This window comes from Stegodyphus dumicola, chromosome 9 (genome assembly GCF_044657685.1).
Source record: "Stegodyphus dumicola isolate Sdum_Otavi_A_Nest chromosome 9, ASM4465768v1".
In the NCBI taxonomy this organism is placed as follows: domain Eukaryota; kingdom Metazoa; phylum Arthropoda; class Arachnida; order Araneae; family Eresidae; genus Stegodyphus; species Stegodyphus dumicola.
In genome coordinates, this window is record NC_140776.1 from 172,296,073 (window position 1) to 172,312,785 (window position 16,713).

The window sequence follows — 16,713 nt, forward strand, 5'->3', positions numbered from 1 at the left end:
CGCCGATAGTTTATTGTTGCCACTCGGAAAAATGAGCGCCGAAATTAACGTTTCCGCAGTTTTGAATTAATATCTCGGCCGTTAAAGTCGTACGAAGACGAGAACTGTATCGATTTATTTGGATTTTTTTTTTCGGGGGGGGGGGGAATCCGAGGATATGCGTCTTGAAATTTCAACTCGGCGCCGTTCCGTAGATATTAGAGAAAAAAGAATTTGTCACCTAGTCAAATCCCCTCAATAGGGAAAACCGAAGAAAGAAAGTGGAAAATGTAGGGAAAACGTAGGGGAAAATTAGTTTTTAATTAATATCTCGGCTAATTAAAGTCCCAAGAAGACGCGAATGGTCAAAATGGCGTGCCACGGACCTGCGGAATCCAACTGTGTGCTTAGCTAAGCCCGGAACCCAGCCGTTTCGGAGGAGATGATGTTACATCACCCCATATATACTATATATGCGGCTTAAGTATCTATTTGTCGCCCATAGTTTATTGGTTGCGTGCATAACTGTACTAGCCTACGGGATGAAGTGCCCATGGCACAGAGTTGCCGTTTCAATTGAGACGTAAACAATTTCCTGTAAAACTTGCCTTTGCTATGAGCATCCATAAGTCTCAGGGCCAAACGCTTAAGCATGTTGGCATTTTTTTTTACCTGAGCCTGCATTTGGACGCGGTCAACTTTATGTTACCTATTCAAGAGTTCGTGAAAGAACGGAAGTAAAATTAAAAATAACGGATGGTCCTCTGGATGGCGAGCTTAAAAAAGATGGAAAGATCTACACAAGAAATGTTGTGTACAAAGAGATTTTTGACATTTGAATTACCATTTTATTATTTAAATCACCTTTATTCATTGAGCTAGGGGTGGCCAGTGGTAGAAATTAACCACCAGTGGTTTCATTCATTGCACTTTACTTTAAGCAATTAAGCAAGTAGAAGGGGGAAACCCCGTGGGGTAGTAAGAAAAGAAGCGTCCTCGCCGCCTGCCCTGGGTAATTCAGTCTGAATTAGCGGACACCTTTTCTCAAATCATTTTAATTACAATTTATCATATCTATAATAGCGGTCATTTCGTATGAGCGCCGGGCTTTCTAGTACATGCAATAAACGGCGAATGCCGATTCGGATTAAATAGGAAACTCACAGTCAAGGCAGATAAAGTAATTTAATTTATTTTAGTAAACATGTTGTCGCCACAAACAACTTGGCACATTATTTTTACTTATTTCAAGAGGTTTATATTTTTGATAACTTTGCAGTAAGAAGGAAGCAGCAATTCAGCTAGGTGGAAGAGTAGCGAGCGAGTGTTATGTTCAGGATGAAATCTAAATTCAGACTGAGTTAGTTTTGTTTCTCAATGCCTTTTAATTGGATAATGAATACTGGCTATTATTGGCTGTTTGAGTTTTAGTTCCATTTACATCATCAGAATTATGTAAGAGTCATGTGGCATGGATTAATCTCGAAACAGCGCAGTGCAAAGAGAGATTAATGGTTTTAGAATAGAGAAGGGAAATAAATTTACGCTGCTAATTTAAATTTTATCTTTTACATTACCTTATTTTTTTACATATTCTTTATCTTTCACATATTCTAGAATTGAGACTAATGTTTATGGCGAAGTTTTTTCAATTAATTTATAAAAAGTATTTCATATACAGTTTCAGTTGTCTGTTTCGGCGAAAAGCGATATGGAGTTAGCTGGATTCGAAAATCATTAAAATTATTTTCCATCAAGCGCCTTAATGAGATTCGAATTGGGCTAATCTACCATCTACAGCTTCGTTGTTTTTGTATTTTTGTCGCAATTTAATTCTAATGTTTAAAATATGCCTTACTTTGATCAGCATATTGCTTACAATTAGTATTGAATTTTATATGTTAAAATTCAAGTGTTTATATTGTTAATTTTGTTTACACATTTCATTGCACTTTATTTTACTTATGTTAATATTTTCACGGAGCCACAGTATCTAAGCAACTTTTTAGCGTCCGAAGAAGGAATTTTCATTTAACTTTTTTCTAAATTTTGCAGCTCAGTGCTCAAAGTTTTTTACCCATAGCTCTTTTATAGTTTGTTCTCTTTTCTTTAATTATATATATATATATATATATATATATATATATGTTTAAAAAACAAATTTCATCTAATTAAAGGTTTAAAGTTTATTACGAATTCTTTACATTATTTTGCAACAGTATTTTTAATCGTTGAAGTTATACAAACTAAAAACTTATTTTTCTCAAAATTCATGTCAATGGACGTAAAAGGTTACCCGCCCCTGATCTTTATACCTATTCGAAACCAGAAAAATTGTGTATTGAGAATACGACAAAGCACACTAGGGCTATCTGCCTAAGGGGAGGGATGCCTTCGTGGAGGACTTTCTAAGGGAAACTGGCTCGTATACACGTTACACGAGGGGAAAACCACGAAAACGCCCATGCAGCCAGCCCGTTCGCGGGATTCGAACCTCGGACCGAACTACCAGTGTTCAGCGATTTTACCGCTCGGCCGCTGGTGGGCGAAACCAGAAAAAACAAGTAGATAAAGTGTTCGTAATCCCATTTAAAAGTAAACGAATGTATTATATACAAATTTTGTTCGTAATTTTGCTTTAGCAACTGTACTGAAAATTCTACTAATGAAAAATTTTTAACTCAAATTTATTTTCAGGTGTTTTTCATCCTACGCAAAAAGTGGCACTTAGTAACATTCTTACATGTGTTTCATCATACTGTTGTGCCTGTAATTGGCTGGGTTATACTCAGGACAGAAACAAGTACGTTGACACATTTTCGTTTAAAGGAAATTAAATAATAAAATAAAATATAAAATGTTGCTTTTCAGCCAACACCTAAAACTAAATTAGTATTAACATATAAAAAGCTTTTTGCGAATCATTTTTTAAATAGCAGTTTTACATTATTTGGAAAATTTTAAAATTAAAGTTCTTCCATTTTTATACTATAATTTTTATTGTGCATTACAGATTTATTTTACTATAAATTGCTATTGCTACTTTGTTTATTGCTATAATAGGATTTATTAAAGATAATCATATTTTATACTATAATTTTTACTGTACATTACAGATATATCTTACTATAAATTATTATTGTTACATTGTTTATAACATGCTTCATGTTATCAATTGTTTATAATTGATAATATGAATATATATAATATGAATATAGTGCATTATATTCTGTATACTATTTCACTATACTGTGCATCATAATATAAACCGTACAGGAAGTTTAGGCTTAACCTCAGCAAACAGATAATATATACTATACATTATAATATAATATACAGTATATATTATACCGTATAGTTTTGAATAAAAAAAAACTGTAATTTTTTCCAGGTATGTTTAGAAATACGTCTACTTTAAAATGATGGTGAAAGTTTTATAGATTATAGTTGAAAATGTTTTTCGAAATTATAAAAATTATTTAAAAATACGTATTTTAAAAATAAAAATCATAAAAAATGGCGAATTATATTTGGAATGAACCTAAATTTCGAAATGTGAAAGGAAGAATCAAATAAGTTTAATAAAAATGAGTGATTAATAAATATATACCAAATTTAATTAACATTGAGAAGCTAAAATTCTGAGATGTAATGTTTTAAAAAAAACTACCCGTGCGATTTTTACAAAACTTGGCAGTTTGGCATAATTTGTGTCGTAGAATCGAAATGCGGAAAACAATTGCTATGTTATTTCAGAAAAAGTCCTATTTTGTGTCAAAATACCTATATTAGAACAAAGCTATATATAAATTTAATATATATTCTAAGTCCCGCTGTCGAGAGATGTAAAATACAATTTGAATTTCGTCAACCGGCCCAGTAGAACGGGAGGCATATTTCATAAGTGCACATCTGTGTAGTTACCGAAGGAGTGGCTTCTAGGATGGACCAATGAGCATCCAGTAATATTTTGTAGCTAGTGTAACAGCGAGATAGCAACGAAACGTGCGCTGGCTAGCGAAAACACGCTCTGAATAAACGCAGAGATTCACCAGTTTAAATACTCGCTTCAGTTCACTTTAAATTTACATCCTGACGAGGAAATGCGAGGGGAATTTGAGGAGTTCAAGAAAGGTATCAAACTTAAAATAATTTGTTATGCAAGCTAAGAGAAACCCTATGAAGTTAGTAACTAAACAGCAAGTTTTTTGACCCGTCATGGGAAATTTGAAATTTATTTACTTCATTTCAATATTGTTACTCTGTGCTTGTGGTGATGCTGTGGAAGATACGGAACACATTTTATTACATTGTAGGTTGCATGCATGTGCCAGAAGGGCATTTAAAATGTGCCTAGGGCAGCTCTCTATTTGCTGTTATCCTGTTTTCCATGATCTTGTTAAAAGCTCCGAAGCCTCCTCTGCAGTCTTTATTTGTTGTTTGAACTTTTATTATTATTGTTTATATGATTGGATTTTAATCTTTTATCTGTTATTGTATTATTTTGCGCATTGTCTATGTATGATTGCGTTATGTATTGCACTGTTTAAGTATCATTTTCCCTTTGTATCAGCATTATTTTAGGTAATATTTAATTTTTATTATTATTGTGTTAATATTATTAAGTTGGTTTATTTTCTTTTAAAAGAGTATTAATATCGTTTAGATATTCATGGTATATTTAAGTATTTTTATTGTAATAGTATTCGCATTTTATATTTTTCTTTTCTTTCTCCGGACCTCGATATTATGTTTTTATTGTTGAATTGTATCTTCTTGTATTATGAGTTATTTACATACATCTGTAAGCTTCGTGAATACTTCGTGGAACATGAAGAGTTTTGCATTTAAGTTCTAATTTTAAAAAAAGTTTGTAGCTAAACAAGCAAGTTAAACTAAACAGTAAATATAGCTAAAACGTACAGCTCGATACTTTGAAATCAGAGGTTTAAAGATGATTTTTAAAAAAAGAAACATAATAAGTGGCACACTGGACACTTGAAAATAATAATCCATAATTTAACTGTCACATTAATCGAAAATAATTCGCCATCCCTGCAGTAAACATCTAAATCACATCTTCTGGTTAATTTAACGGAAATAAATATTATAAAATTAACGTCAATCTAACCTTCAATCTAAATTTCCATCATGCGTAACCTGCACTCGGAAAAAACATTATACAGCGAATACGTCTTAAATGTATGAAAATATCATTATTCTTACATTTAATCATTCTATTCTTATTTCAAAATTCTCATTTACATGATATTTATGTTTTTATAATTAACAATACCATGTGAATTATATGGAGAAAACCAAGTGTTGCATTTTAGATACATTATTTTTTGAATTTTAGGTGGCATGCAAGCCATGCTTGTGCTTCTGAACGCAGTAGTTCACGTGGTAATGTACACATACTACGGATTGGCAGCCATAGGCCCACACATGAAAAAATACCTATGGTGGAAAAAATATCTAACTTTGCTTCAAATGGTGAGTTATGTTAAGTTTAATACATTAATCTAAACATTTGAAGATTAAATTCTTGCTGAAACTTTGATTTAAAACTTCTGCAGTCTTCCTCTTCTATTTATTGCAGGTTATTTTGTAGATTATGTATTATTATTTGTTGATTATTTATTAGTTTTTCCATTTATTGCAGAAGGTTTAGATTTACTGAAGTTTCCGAAGTATTTAATCTGCAAATTGTATTCAGCGAAAATTGTTAAGCCACAAGTTTTAATTTGTTTTCTCCTTTCTGGAGATACACATCGTTATGATCTTATTGACAGGATTTAAAAATTAAAGGCTAACAGACTTTATCCATCGAATATACTTATAGCTTCCACACTGCTAAATTCGCTCATCATAGAAAACTGAGGCTGCCTGATGCTCATATCCAATTCCCATTGAATATGCCGCATGCATTGTTCTGGCTGTCTTGAAATCATGCTTCAAAGAGCGCAGCAGGTGCGCGAATGTTGAATGTAGTTTCGGGGGACAGGCTAGTTGGTGAAAGGGAGCGTGACCAAGAGTCACGTGTAACAGGGAACGACATCAGTTTGGCAGATACACCAGAGCAGCAAGTATGAAAATAAAGCGATTTCATGGAGGGGAAAAAAACATTTTTTTTAAACTGAAAGATTTCAGATTTTAAAGTCCATAGTAACTTGAATTACAACGATAGTAACTTGAATATTTTAGTGAGTATATGATGCATCCGTTATTTGTGAATTTCAATATATTTGCTATTTAGTAGCAAAGACAGGACTTTGTTTTTACTTACAAAGCTGATGCACGTTGTTTTATCATTTAATCAATTTCATTTACTATTCTGTTTGCGCAGAATAATCGCTGTTCACCACTGTAAACAAAAATTTGCTATTCTACTTACGTTTAAAACTCACTTCGCAGTTCTCTGATCTGATAAGTGTATATATTTATTTACTCAATAATTATTTAAAATAATTGTTCATTATACTATTTTATGATGAATTACGTAGATAGGAACTCATTTTACTTTTCTGTTTACATAAAATAACGGCGTTTCACTACTGCAAAACTTAAAACTTAACACTTAAACTGGTTGAACTTAAAAATCACATCTTAGTGCTTTCTTTGCCGCCAAAAAATTCGCCAAATTTTGCAGGCCAAAATAGTTTGGCGCCAACTTATCCCGCTTATGGAATATTAGCCATTTAAAATGTAATTAAGTATAATATGTTAAGTGCAATTTAAGTGATAGTCCAACTAGTGTGACTTAGAAGCAATTTTGCCTTCGAGTGAAACTGAAAAAATAACGTTTTCGTGTTGCGTGTAGCTAAGCCTAACTAGGCTTAGTGAGTTTTTGGCATGAACTCCGACGTTCATTCTAAAAATACGCTATTTTGTTGATGCAGAGAATTACGTTTTCTGATATTGACAAGGCTTGATAGCTTTGATGTGGCTTAGGTAAATCTTGTTTTCCCTTCTTTTTGCTTTCTTTGATGATGGATACGGTAAAGGACTTGGATCTGGAAGCATCTTGAGTTATTTGAAGTTTAATCAATGAGTTATTTGAAGCTTAATCAATGAATATATTATAATCAATGAGTTATTAATGAGTTATTTGAAGCATTGATTTAGAGGATTTATTCTATTTATTTAGAGGCACGCTGGCTTTCTTTTCAAGTGCAAAAAGCACTTCTTCCTATCAATCTCATCAAATTAATATACTCCTATTTAAAAAATCGTACATTTCAAGTTAGAATTGGAAAATATCTCTCTTCTCTTAATAGAGAGATCTTTTCTCTTAAATCGTCTCTCTTAATAGAAAGATCATTAAAAGTGGCTTCCCTCAACGAAGCCCTTTAGCGCCGATCCTATTTAACATCTTTATAATAGCATAGCATTAAATAGCAATCAAATGCAAAAATCGCTAAATACGCTGTTGATACTGTCACTCTCACGAAGTCTTTAAAACCGCATCTCTCTATTGACAAACTAAAGTTCACAGTTAACATCACTGTTCATTGTTTCATGATCTCGAGAATTAAAATCCAAATAAGTGTAAAGACAGTGTGACTTATTAATTTTGATTTCGAATGAAACTGAAAAAATAACGTTTTCGTGTTACGTGTAGCTAACTAGGCTTAGCGTGTTTGTGGCATGTAACTCCGAGGTTCATTCTAAAAATACGCTATTTTGTTGATGCAGAGAATTACGTTTTCTGATATTGACAAGGCTTCATAGCTTTGATGTGGCTAAGGTAAATCTTGTTTTCTCTCCTCTTTGCTTTCTTTGATGATAGATAAGGTAAAGGACTTGGATCCGAAAACATCTTGAGTTATTTGAAGCTTGATCCAATTTCATTGATTTAGAGGATTTATTCTATTGATTTAGACCCACGCCGGCTTTCCTTCAAAATGCAAAAGGCACTTCTTCCTATCAATCTCATCAAATTAATATACTCCTATTTAAAAAATCGTAGATTTCAAGTTAGAATTGGAAAATATCTCTCTAACAGAAAGAACATTAAAAGTGGCGTCCCTCAACGAAGCCCTTTAGCGCCAATCCTATTTAACATATTTATAATAGCATAGCACTAAATAGCAATTAAATGCAAAATCGCTAAATACGCTGATGATACTGTCACTCTCTGAAGTCTTTAAAACCGCAACTCGCTATTGACAAACTAAAGTTCACAGTTAACATCACTGATCATTGGTTCATGATCTGGAGAATTAAAACCCAAATAAGTGTAAAGTCGCTATTTTTAGAAGATATAAAAAGAATACTCTTGTCAGCATTGATATTTAAATTAATAATGTGCAAATCCCAGTTAAAAGCTCCGTTAAATACCTAGGTGTGCTCTTTGACGAACACCTTTTGTTTAAAAAACAAACAATAAAACGAAATTAAACTATAAAATTACGAAAGCTAACGCACGGGTCATTGCCCTTTATCCTCTCTTACGAAGAAACTCGAAACTTCACGTAAGAACCAAACGTATGCTAGTTTTCACTATGATTCGATCCCACGGTATTCCTGCTTGGGGAATTGTTGCTAAAACCTATCCTTAAAAATTAGAAGTTTTTCAAAATAAATTACTAAATATGATTTTAAAAGCCTCATGGTATGTTCGGAACAAGCAAATACTTAAAGAAATGAAGATCGATTCCATACAGACGAATTCATCACGCAATCCAAAATGTAAAATTTTAATTTTTTCTCAAGTTTAAATCTTCAAATTCATGCTCAGTTCCCAGCATCATTGCCGTGGTCAGCACTTGGGTGGGTGACCACCCACGCGACTGACACGGACGAATCTTCTTTTTTCATTTGTTTAGAACTTGAAAGAGCAGGATATGGACTCTGTTTCCTTAATTTTTTTACAAAGCAGAGACTTTGCTCTTAATGTATTAATTTGTTATCCACATTTTTAAATGTGCTTTTCCCGTATATGTGTTTATCACCCGGCAAAACGGTTTATAGACTCGGCAATACCAGGCTGAGCAGGTTTTGGACTTATTGATTTGTATTGCATGTTATCATCTTCAAATCGTTATAGTTCCAAGTGCACTGTAAAAAAAAAATCTGTAAAGTTACTAAGAAAACTCATGGAAACTGGGATGCCATGGGTTATTTGAGTAACAGAAACAGGTGTTTTCTTTGTAACATTACAAGAGTTTTGCCAGTAATGGTTACAGATCTTTTTCTTGTAATATCACAGCATATAGTTATGTAAGTAGAACATATTTTTCTCATGTAAATTTCCAAACGATATATCTGTAATGGTTACAGATTATTTGCGTGTAATATTACAGCAAATAATTATGTAAAAAGAACATGTTTTTCTCATGTAAAATCCCAAACGATATATCTGTAATGGTTACAGATTATTTGCGTGTAATATTACAGCAAATAATTATGTAGAAAGAACATGTTTTTCTCATGTAAAATCTCAACAGATATATCTGTAACCGTTACAGGTTATTTACTTGTATTATTATAGCAAGTTATTATGTGAGTAGAAGATACTTTTCTTACGTAAAATTGCAATGGTTGTATCTGTAAAGGTTTCAGATTATTTCCTTCTAATATCCCATTAAGTAATTATGTGTGTAGAATATATTTTTCATAGATAATACTAAAGCATATGTTTATAAAAGTAGTAGATTTTTTTTGTCTAAAATGATGCTTATTATAATAAAATATATTGAAATCAAGATGTTTTGAGTAAAACAATATCTTCATGTGTATATCATTATACAGATATATGCAAGTGAAGCATAATAGTTTGGCTTTTTAAATTAGTCAATTTGACCTCAGAATAGCATTAATTTAAAAGATGTGCTTTCAACAGCAATGTTATTTTTTCAAAAAGTAACATTAGTCTGTTGCAGGGTATTTTTGTTTTATGAAGAGAAACTTATGTCTGATATTATTGAAAGGCCTTTTATATTATCATTTTGATTAATTTAAAAGTTCAAATTGATATGCTACTCCTTATATTTGCCCTGTAAAATAGCTGAAAAAAATAGTATGTTTTATTTGCATGTTAGTGTCAGTTAATAAGATATGTTCTAGAACTTTCTTTTTAGTAATTTTAGCTAAAATAGACACATGTTGCTTTAGATTTAACTTATATGAGTAAACGTGTTGCATGTTGATATGATCATATTATTACAGTAAAAGACATTTTGTGAAATATTTCTATGAAGAACTCAGAACAGCTGTTCTTCATATTTCAAAAATATATTCTCTCCTTCTAAAAAATGACATTTTCAGTAAATTAAAGAATTCAACATAGCAATGAACTTCATTTTGTTACTACAAGGAATTCAAATTTTGTTCATACGCTTGAATTACAACGTCTAACTAATTTTTTTATTCTTATCTGCACTCAGTGTTTGTCAACAGTCTGCTATTGTTTGAAATAATGCATAACTTTTTTACTTACCTTCAAATAATTTCCTTTGCATTAACAGATAGAAGTCTTTCATTAAAAACCTAATGTCATGCTTTTTGAATAAGCATAAAACTTTGCCAACTGACCTTAATTTTTAAAGCCTTGTTTCCCTTAAAATTCTTAATACAATTATGCCTTTAAGAAATTTATTTCTAAAATTAATACTTCAGTTTAGCTTAAAATTTAATGCATTTTAATTTTACCTATAATTTTTTACAAACATAATATGTAATAAATCTAAGCTTAATATTTACCATTTCGAAAGCGATACTAAAAAAGTATTCCTAGATATTATAAATTTCGAGATTCGCATACAAAATTGTGAAATAAATATGTGACAACAGAAAACAAACTTTATGCTCTCTCTATATTACAGCATGTTAATTAAGAAGTTTATTGAATTTAATAATTTTATTGTGAAACACTATGAAGCAAATAATATGCTAATTAAAATACAGAAGTAAAAATAATTTATTACTTAATTCATAAACTTTACATAAAACCTGAAAAAAAGAATTAATTAAAAAATAACATAATTTAATAAACATTTCATAAAAATTCGTTTCGACTGCTTGGAAAAAATGAATGGTTTTTCTCCTCTTTGTAAACCATGTCTCCTAAATAAAGAAAAAAACATTTCTTTTAAAATCATAATCATGCTCTTAAAAAGCTTATAAAAATTATTTTAATAGATGTTTTAAACATGTGCTTATATAACACTTTTAATCATAGTTCTTTATAATATCTTAATTAATTAAGAACAGCTTAAATTCTTTAAAAAATTGGATTACAGTGAACCGTCTCATTACGACAAGCTACCTCAGTCAATCACTTTTTAAATTTAATCAGCATCCCTCATAAAATAACTAATTAGTAAACATAACTTCGCTAGGATGCCCACTATCATTTAAAGATCAAAATTTTCAGGAATCACGTAGCTTAGAGAAGGTTCATTGTACAAAAACAGCCAATATTCAAATATTTTCATAAATGAAGCCACCATAGTTATTAAATATAATATACAGTATACTTATATTCAGAATTCAGAACTTGAATAAATTTCTCGAACTGTTTTAGCATTCGAAAAATATTATATTTATTACCTTAAATTTCTAAAACAATATTACATATTCATCCAAAGGAATCACTGGGACTCGGACAACATTTTCCCCTTAGCTTTCTTTTAGCACAGGATTCTGAATATGTTTTAAAGATTTAGGTAATGTTTGTCTTCCTTAAGGCGCTCACAAAACAAGTTACCCTAAATGTTTTGTCCGCATAGTGGTCATTTTCATCTTACTAACTGATTTGCTAGTGGATTTTGGATGCATGGCCTATCATTGATGAAACAATAATAGTGAACTGCTTCAAGAAAATGGGGATATCTAATGCTCTTGATGCCATATTCCCACTTATTTTTACTAATTTTATCTTCCGAAAATTAAGAGGGAAAAATTAAACGAATAATTTAATTTCCAAAGGACACAGTCACAGTAGGAATATAACAAATGAAAAGTAATCATGGATAAACTACTACTATCACAATATTATTTATTTAAAAGAAACCTCTATTTCAATAAGAATACACATAATTGCAACATTTAATAAGTTATCTCATTTCTTCTTTATAATTTGAACTTCTGTCATTCTCATTGTTGTTCTTGCAAATCCTTAGGCCTCAGATCATACATAAATAATTAGAGAAGGTTGTGGTCCGATGCTTGCTAGGGTGAACATTCAGCTGATATGGCAAAATTGCACAGTGAATGGCAGTTGGTATTTGCTTTCACTATCATAGATCATTGTTTGTATTAGGCTGACATAATATTCAACAGTTAGAAGAGAAAGATTCAACGGGGCCTTAAGTGTGCAAAAGTTTGCCTTTGTTAGTATGACGAAAACAATCATTATGTTGATAAATCCATTTTAAAATCTTGGAATATTCATTTTCTGAATGCATTAAAAGGGGGAAAATTATGTAAACATTTTTTTAATTTTCAGAATCTGGTTCTAAAGCTGGGTGGGGTGGAATATGCAACGCAATACGATAATTCTGAAGATCATTGCTCGTGGCAGTACAAACTAAACGGTGATAACTTGCATGCTGTAGAAAAAGACACAAATTGCAGTTCCAGATGCATTAAATGATTTGAGGTCTAGGGAGTAGCAGTGGGCAATACTAAGAGTGAAATTCAATGTATAGGAAAGTAGGAATGAAAATTACTTTTATTAGATAACTTAAATGGTTATGTTACTAAGCGTTCTTATTGGAATGTAGGTTTCTTTTAAATAATAATACTATGATAGTTACCAGTAGTTCATTCATGAATATTTTTGATTGGTTATGATCTTATTGTAATCACATCCTTCAAAATTAAATTGATTGCTTAATTTCCCCCTTGATTTTCATACTATAATATAAAAGGAGGAAAATAGTCTGGAAGTAAACATAACTCCTCTTTCTCTCTCTATATATAGACATGTATCTTCGTGTGCAACTAAGCAAAACAAATGTAACTTTTTCTTCTTTAAAAAAATTGTGTAAATAAATAGAATTAAGTTCATTTCAAAGACTTATGACACATGAAATATACATGATCAAAATAAATTAGAAAATTAAGTTCAAATAAATTTTAAGCTAAATTACGTGTTGCAATGTAAGTTGCAATAATTCAGTTGTAATAATTAATACTAACAAAACCAAACATCATATTCCCATTCTGCAAAGTATAAAAATTCTTCTGCAAAACTGAAAAAATGACCAACACTTTGGCTTATTTGATAACTTTCAAATTCACTCCTTTGTTTGCATTTAGAATTTATAACTTTAATTTTCCACAGAAATTTGTTTTTGATTTTAAAAAATTTCACTGGCATAATTTCATTCACTTCAGCGTATATTAATAGATGCAGAAGGTTTTTGTACCTTACATAATTTTAAATCTTATGTAAACTAACGTAATTAATAACAAAATCAAAACATAGATCAGAAACAGCATAAAATTTAATTAATAATTACTACTAGTGTCACACAAAATGCTATGAAATTAATTAATAAAATAAGAATGAGATAAAATATATAGAATTAATATTCCACATGTGTGAAGTTTGGAAGTTTTACGTTAAATATTTTTTTTTAATTAAGTATTTTTAAAAATGACCCCTTAAAGCATGGGACCTTTCGTAATTAGAACTTGCAAATCTGCTTCGCTAGTCTTTCATAACATTGCTTTTCTTTTATTAACAAGAAATATTGCATTCAGTTATTTAATTTAAGATATCAAAAATAATGCTACTGAAAGGCATGAATACTTACTTAAATTTGAAATTAATTTGGTTGACTTAAAATAATATTTAAAAAAAAATAAATCTTCATATATAGGTCTAAAAATCAGACCTTATTAATTTTCTTTTATTTGAACGATATCTGAATTCTGCTTAGTTTGGACTAGTAAATCATTGGGCAATTAAATGCCAAGCTATAAGAGAACTAATGTAGTTTACAAATGCACTGAATTTTATTTCCGGTATTAACTTTCAAAGAAAGTAAAATTTTCTGCATATTTGCATCATTTTGATTGATAGAATATGGCAAAGCATGCAAAGGCTATCAGCCTAAAGGAAAGTATATATTCATAGGCGGTTTTGTAAGGAAAAGTAGCTTGCATTTCCATTTATTCATGTGTATATATATATATATTGTTAATGCTAAAATCAATGCTTCATTAAAAATTCATTATTATTTTATTTTTAATACAACATACAGATACAGAATTGTTTTAAATTCCAATAAACAATAATAATTTATTTTTAAGAAAACTTATTTTATGATTTATATATTATATTACATGAATAAGAGAAACATTTGTCAAGAAATGTATTAAACTTGTATTAGCAGATTCATGCTATCCTAGTAACAAGACTGTCATACTTCAAAACTGTATTAAAACTGGGCAAAATAAAATCAACATAAATTCTACATTAAATGTTTAAAAACTTATAAGTATGCAATGGTAGTTATATATACAATATAATATATGTTGTCATTTATAAAATATTAATGAAATGATATTTTTGGAAATAATGCACAAAATTTTAGTTTTGTTTTATAATTAGTTTAACGAATTGTTAGAAAAATATTTTAGGTCATTTCCATTTTTCCCCTGTTGATATTGGTATATTAAAATATATGGAATAATTAAGTTAGTAAAACAAAACATTACGAAAAGTATGATACGGCATATTTTTAATCAATATAATTACTTCATTTTGGAATTATAATATTTTCGTAAGAAATTAATACCACTGAAAAAAATATTATTACACTAAAGGAATAAACGAGATTCTCGACCGCGTTGTTCAAGTTTTTGTAATTTTACTTCATAACACACTCGTACATAAACATATTAGACTGAATTATAAACCAGGTATAACTAATTAGATAATCCTAGAAAAAGAATAAACTAAACCTAGTAAGCAAAAAAATATATACATTACATTCAGAATTCTAAATGTTTATATAAACGTTTCTCGCAAGGCCTGCCGGGAAAAAGATGTCAAACGTTCTTTGGTCAGACGATTGGAAAAGAACGCTAAAATGATTAGTTTTGTTTTCAACAACCACATTACCATTTCAATTATATACCACAAACAGTGATTAAATTTTGGAATAATTAGTTTTAAATAATAATAAGGGCAGTTGAAGGCGTAATTTATCGGATGCACAATGACAAAATACTACTATTAGATCTGCATTTGGAATAAATATTTTGCACTCTTTCAACTCATTAGACATTACGAACACTGATATTAATTAATCGCAAAGCTTAAACGTTTAAATACTTACTCACTACATATAACAGTGCAAAGTGCATGAGAATAATCTGCATAAAATGAACAAAAAATATTTCAAGTAGTAATTGTAAACATTTTCTTACTTACCTGCGCTATACAACCAACATGCATTCAGCCATGTTTTTTTCTGCAACTAGCTTTCAAACACTTTTCTCCTGATTGGCTAATTTCCAGTCAGTCACGTGATTCTTCCGCGCGGCTACTGAAACATTATCTGTAATGTTACAAGCAAATCTGCTGTTACCGCTACAGTTTGCTTTCAACCTGTTACCATTACAGGAAATTCTTCTGTAACTTTTTGATTTCTGTAACTTTACAAAACTTTTACCTGTAAAGAGCGAACTTTTTTTTTACAGTGTGTAAAATTGCAGCATACTCCAAATACTACAATTATGTATTCTCCAAGTGGTAATTATATTTTCATAGTACTTTTACTGACTGAGTTCCTCCCCCCACGACAGCTCAAGCTGGTGATTAAATATCTCGCTTTCAGTTCAGGGCTTTTTTAGTCGCAAAGTGGTGACACTTGCCTATGGATTTGCCTTTTTGGTGTAAGCACTCCTGTGCTCTTAGACTTTAAATAACGCCAAAGCCCTCGGGCAAAAATTTCAAATACAGTTAACAGCCTATTTTAAATGCAAAATGCCTATTGTATCCTGACGACCAATGACCAATACAAATTTCTTATTAAACAAAGTCTAGAATTTGAAAGCGAGCAGTGGCAACACTTTTCGAAATAAAGCAGATTTTTATCTCCAGCGCGTGAGTCTGTTGCCATTCGGGAAAATGAGACCAAAAAATAGCGTTTTCAGAGATTTTTAATTAATATCTCGGCTGATTAGCGTCGCACGAAGATGAGAATGGTCAAGATGTCTTCCCACGAATTTTTGGGATCCGGAGGGTACCTCTTTCGAAGCTGAACTCCCCTCCGCTCCGGAAAAGGTAATACCACAAACAAACAGTCACGCATAGATTTTAAAAATATAGATTACTTCCCGATATTTCGGTCAGAAAACCATATGTTTTTAATCTTATCTTGAATTTGTTTATTTATTTTTCTTAACTGAGTCTTAATACCACTCTAATTACCTTTCCAAAAGTAATTAGCCTTCAATTTTGCAACACTTCCCGGACCTTATTTTCAACTTGTTAGGTATACATGTTACGGTGAAACACCGAAATCTGGAGAATGTCGACTTTCACCGGTGAATGTCCACATTCACATAGTCTCTTGGTGTATGTCCGAAATATTTTCCAAATACTCTTATTTCTGACTTACACCGGTCAATCTCGACATTCACCATGTACTAATGGTGAATGTTAAACATATAACAATATTATATTGTCTTCTCCGTCATTCAGTCGTGAATAAACGCACTTGAGACTTGAAATAAGAACTTAAGAACATAAGAACCTAAAACACACAA

General features: G+C 30.7%; 1 protein-coding gene and 1 long non-coding RNA gene across 2 annotated transcripts in view; one reads left to right on the forward strand and one right to left on the reverse strand.

The window, feature by feature from the left end:
• Positions 1-16,713, forward strand: part of LOC118195849 (uncharacterized) — a 137,247-nt gene that overhangs the window by 115,155 nt on the left and 5,379 nt on the right. The window contains exons 13-14 of the mRNA XM_085823141.1: positions 2,677-2,782; positions 5,339-5,475. Of these exons, the coding sequence (XP_085679267.1) occupies positions 2,677-2,782; positions 5,339-5,475 (243 nt within the window). The remainder of the gene's footprint in view (positions 1-2,676; positions 2,783-5,338; positions 5,476-16,713) is intronic.
• Positions 10,886-15,630, reverse strand: LOC146995556 (uncharacterized). Its single transcript, XR_015043238.1, has 2 exons — positions 15,374-15,630; positions 10,886-11,049 (listed from the first exon to the last, which is right to left on the reverse strand). It is a non-coding gene; the product is annotated as an uncharacterized LOC146995556 (long non-coding RNA).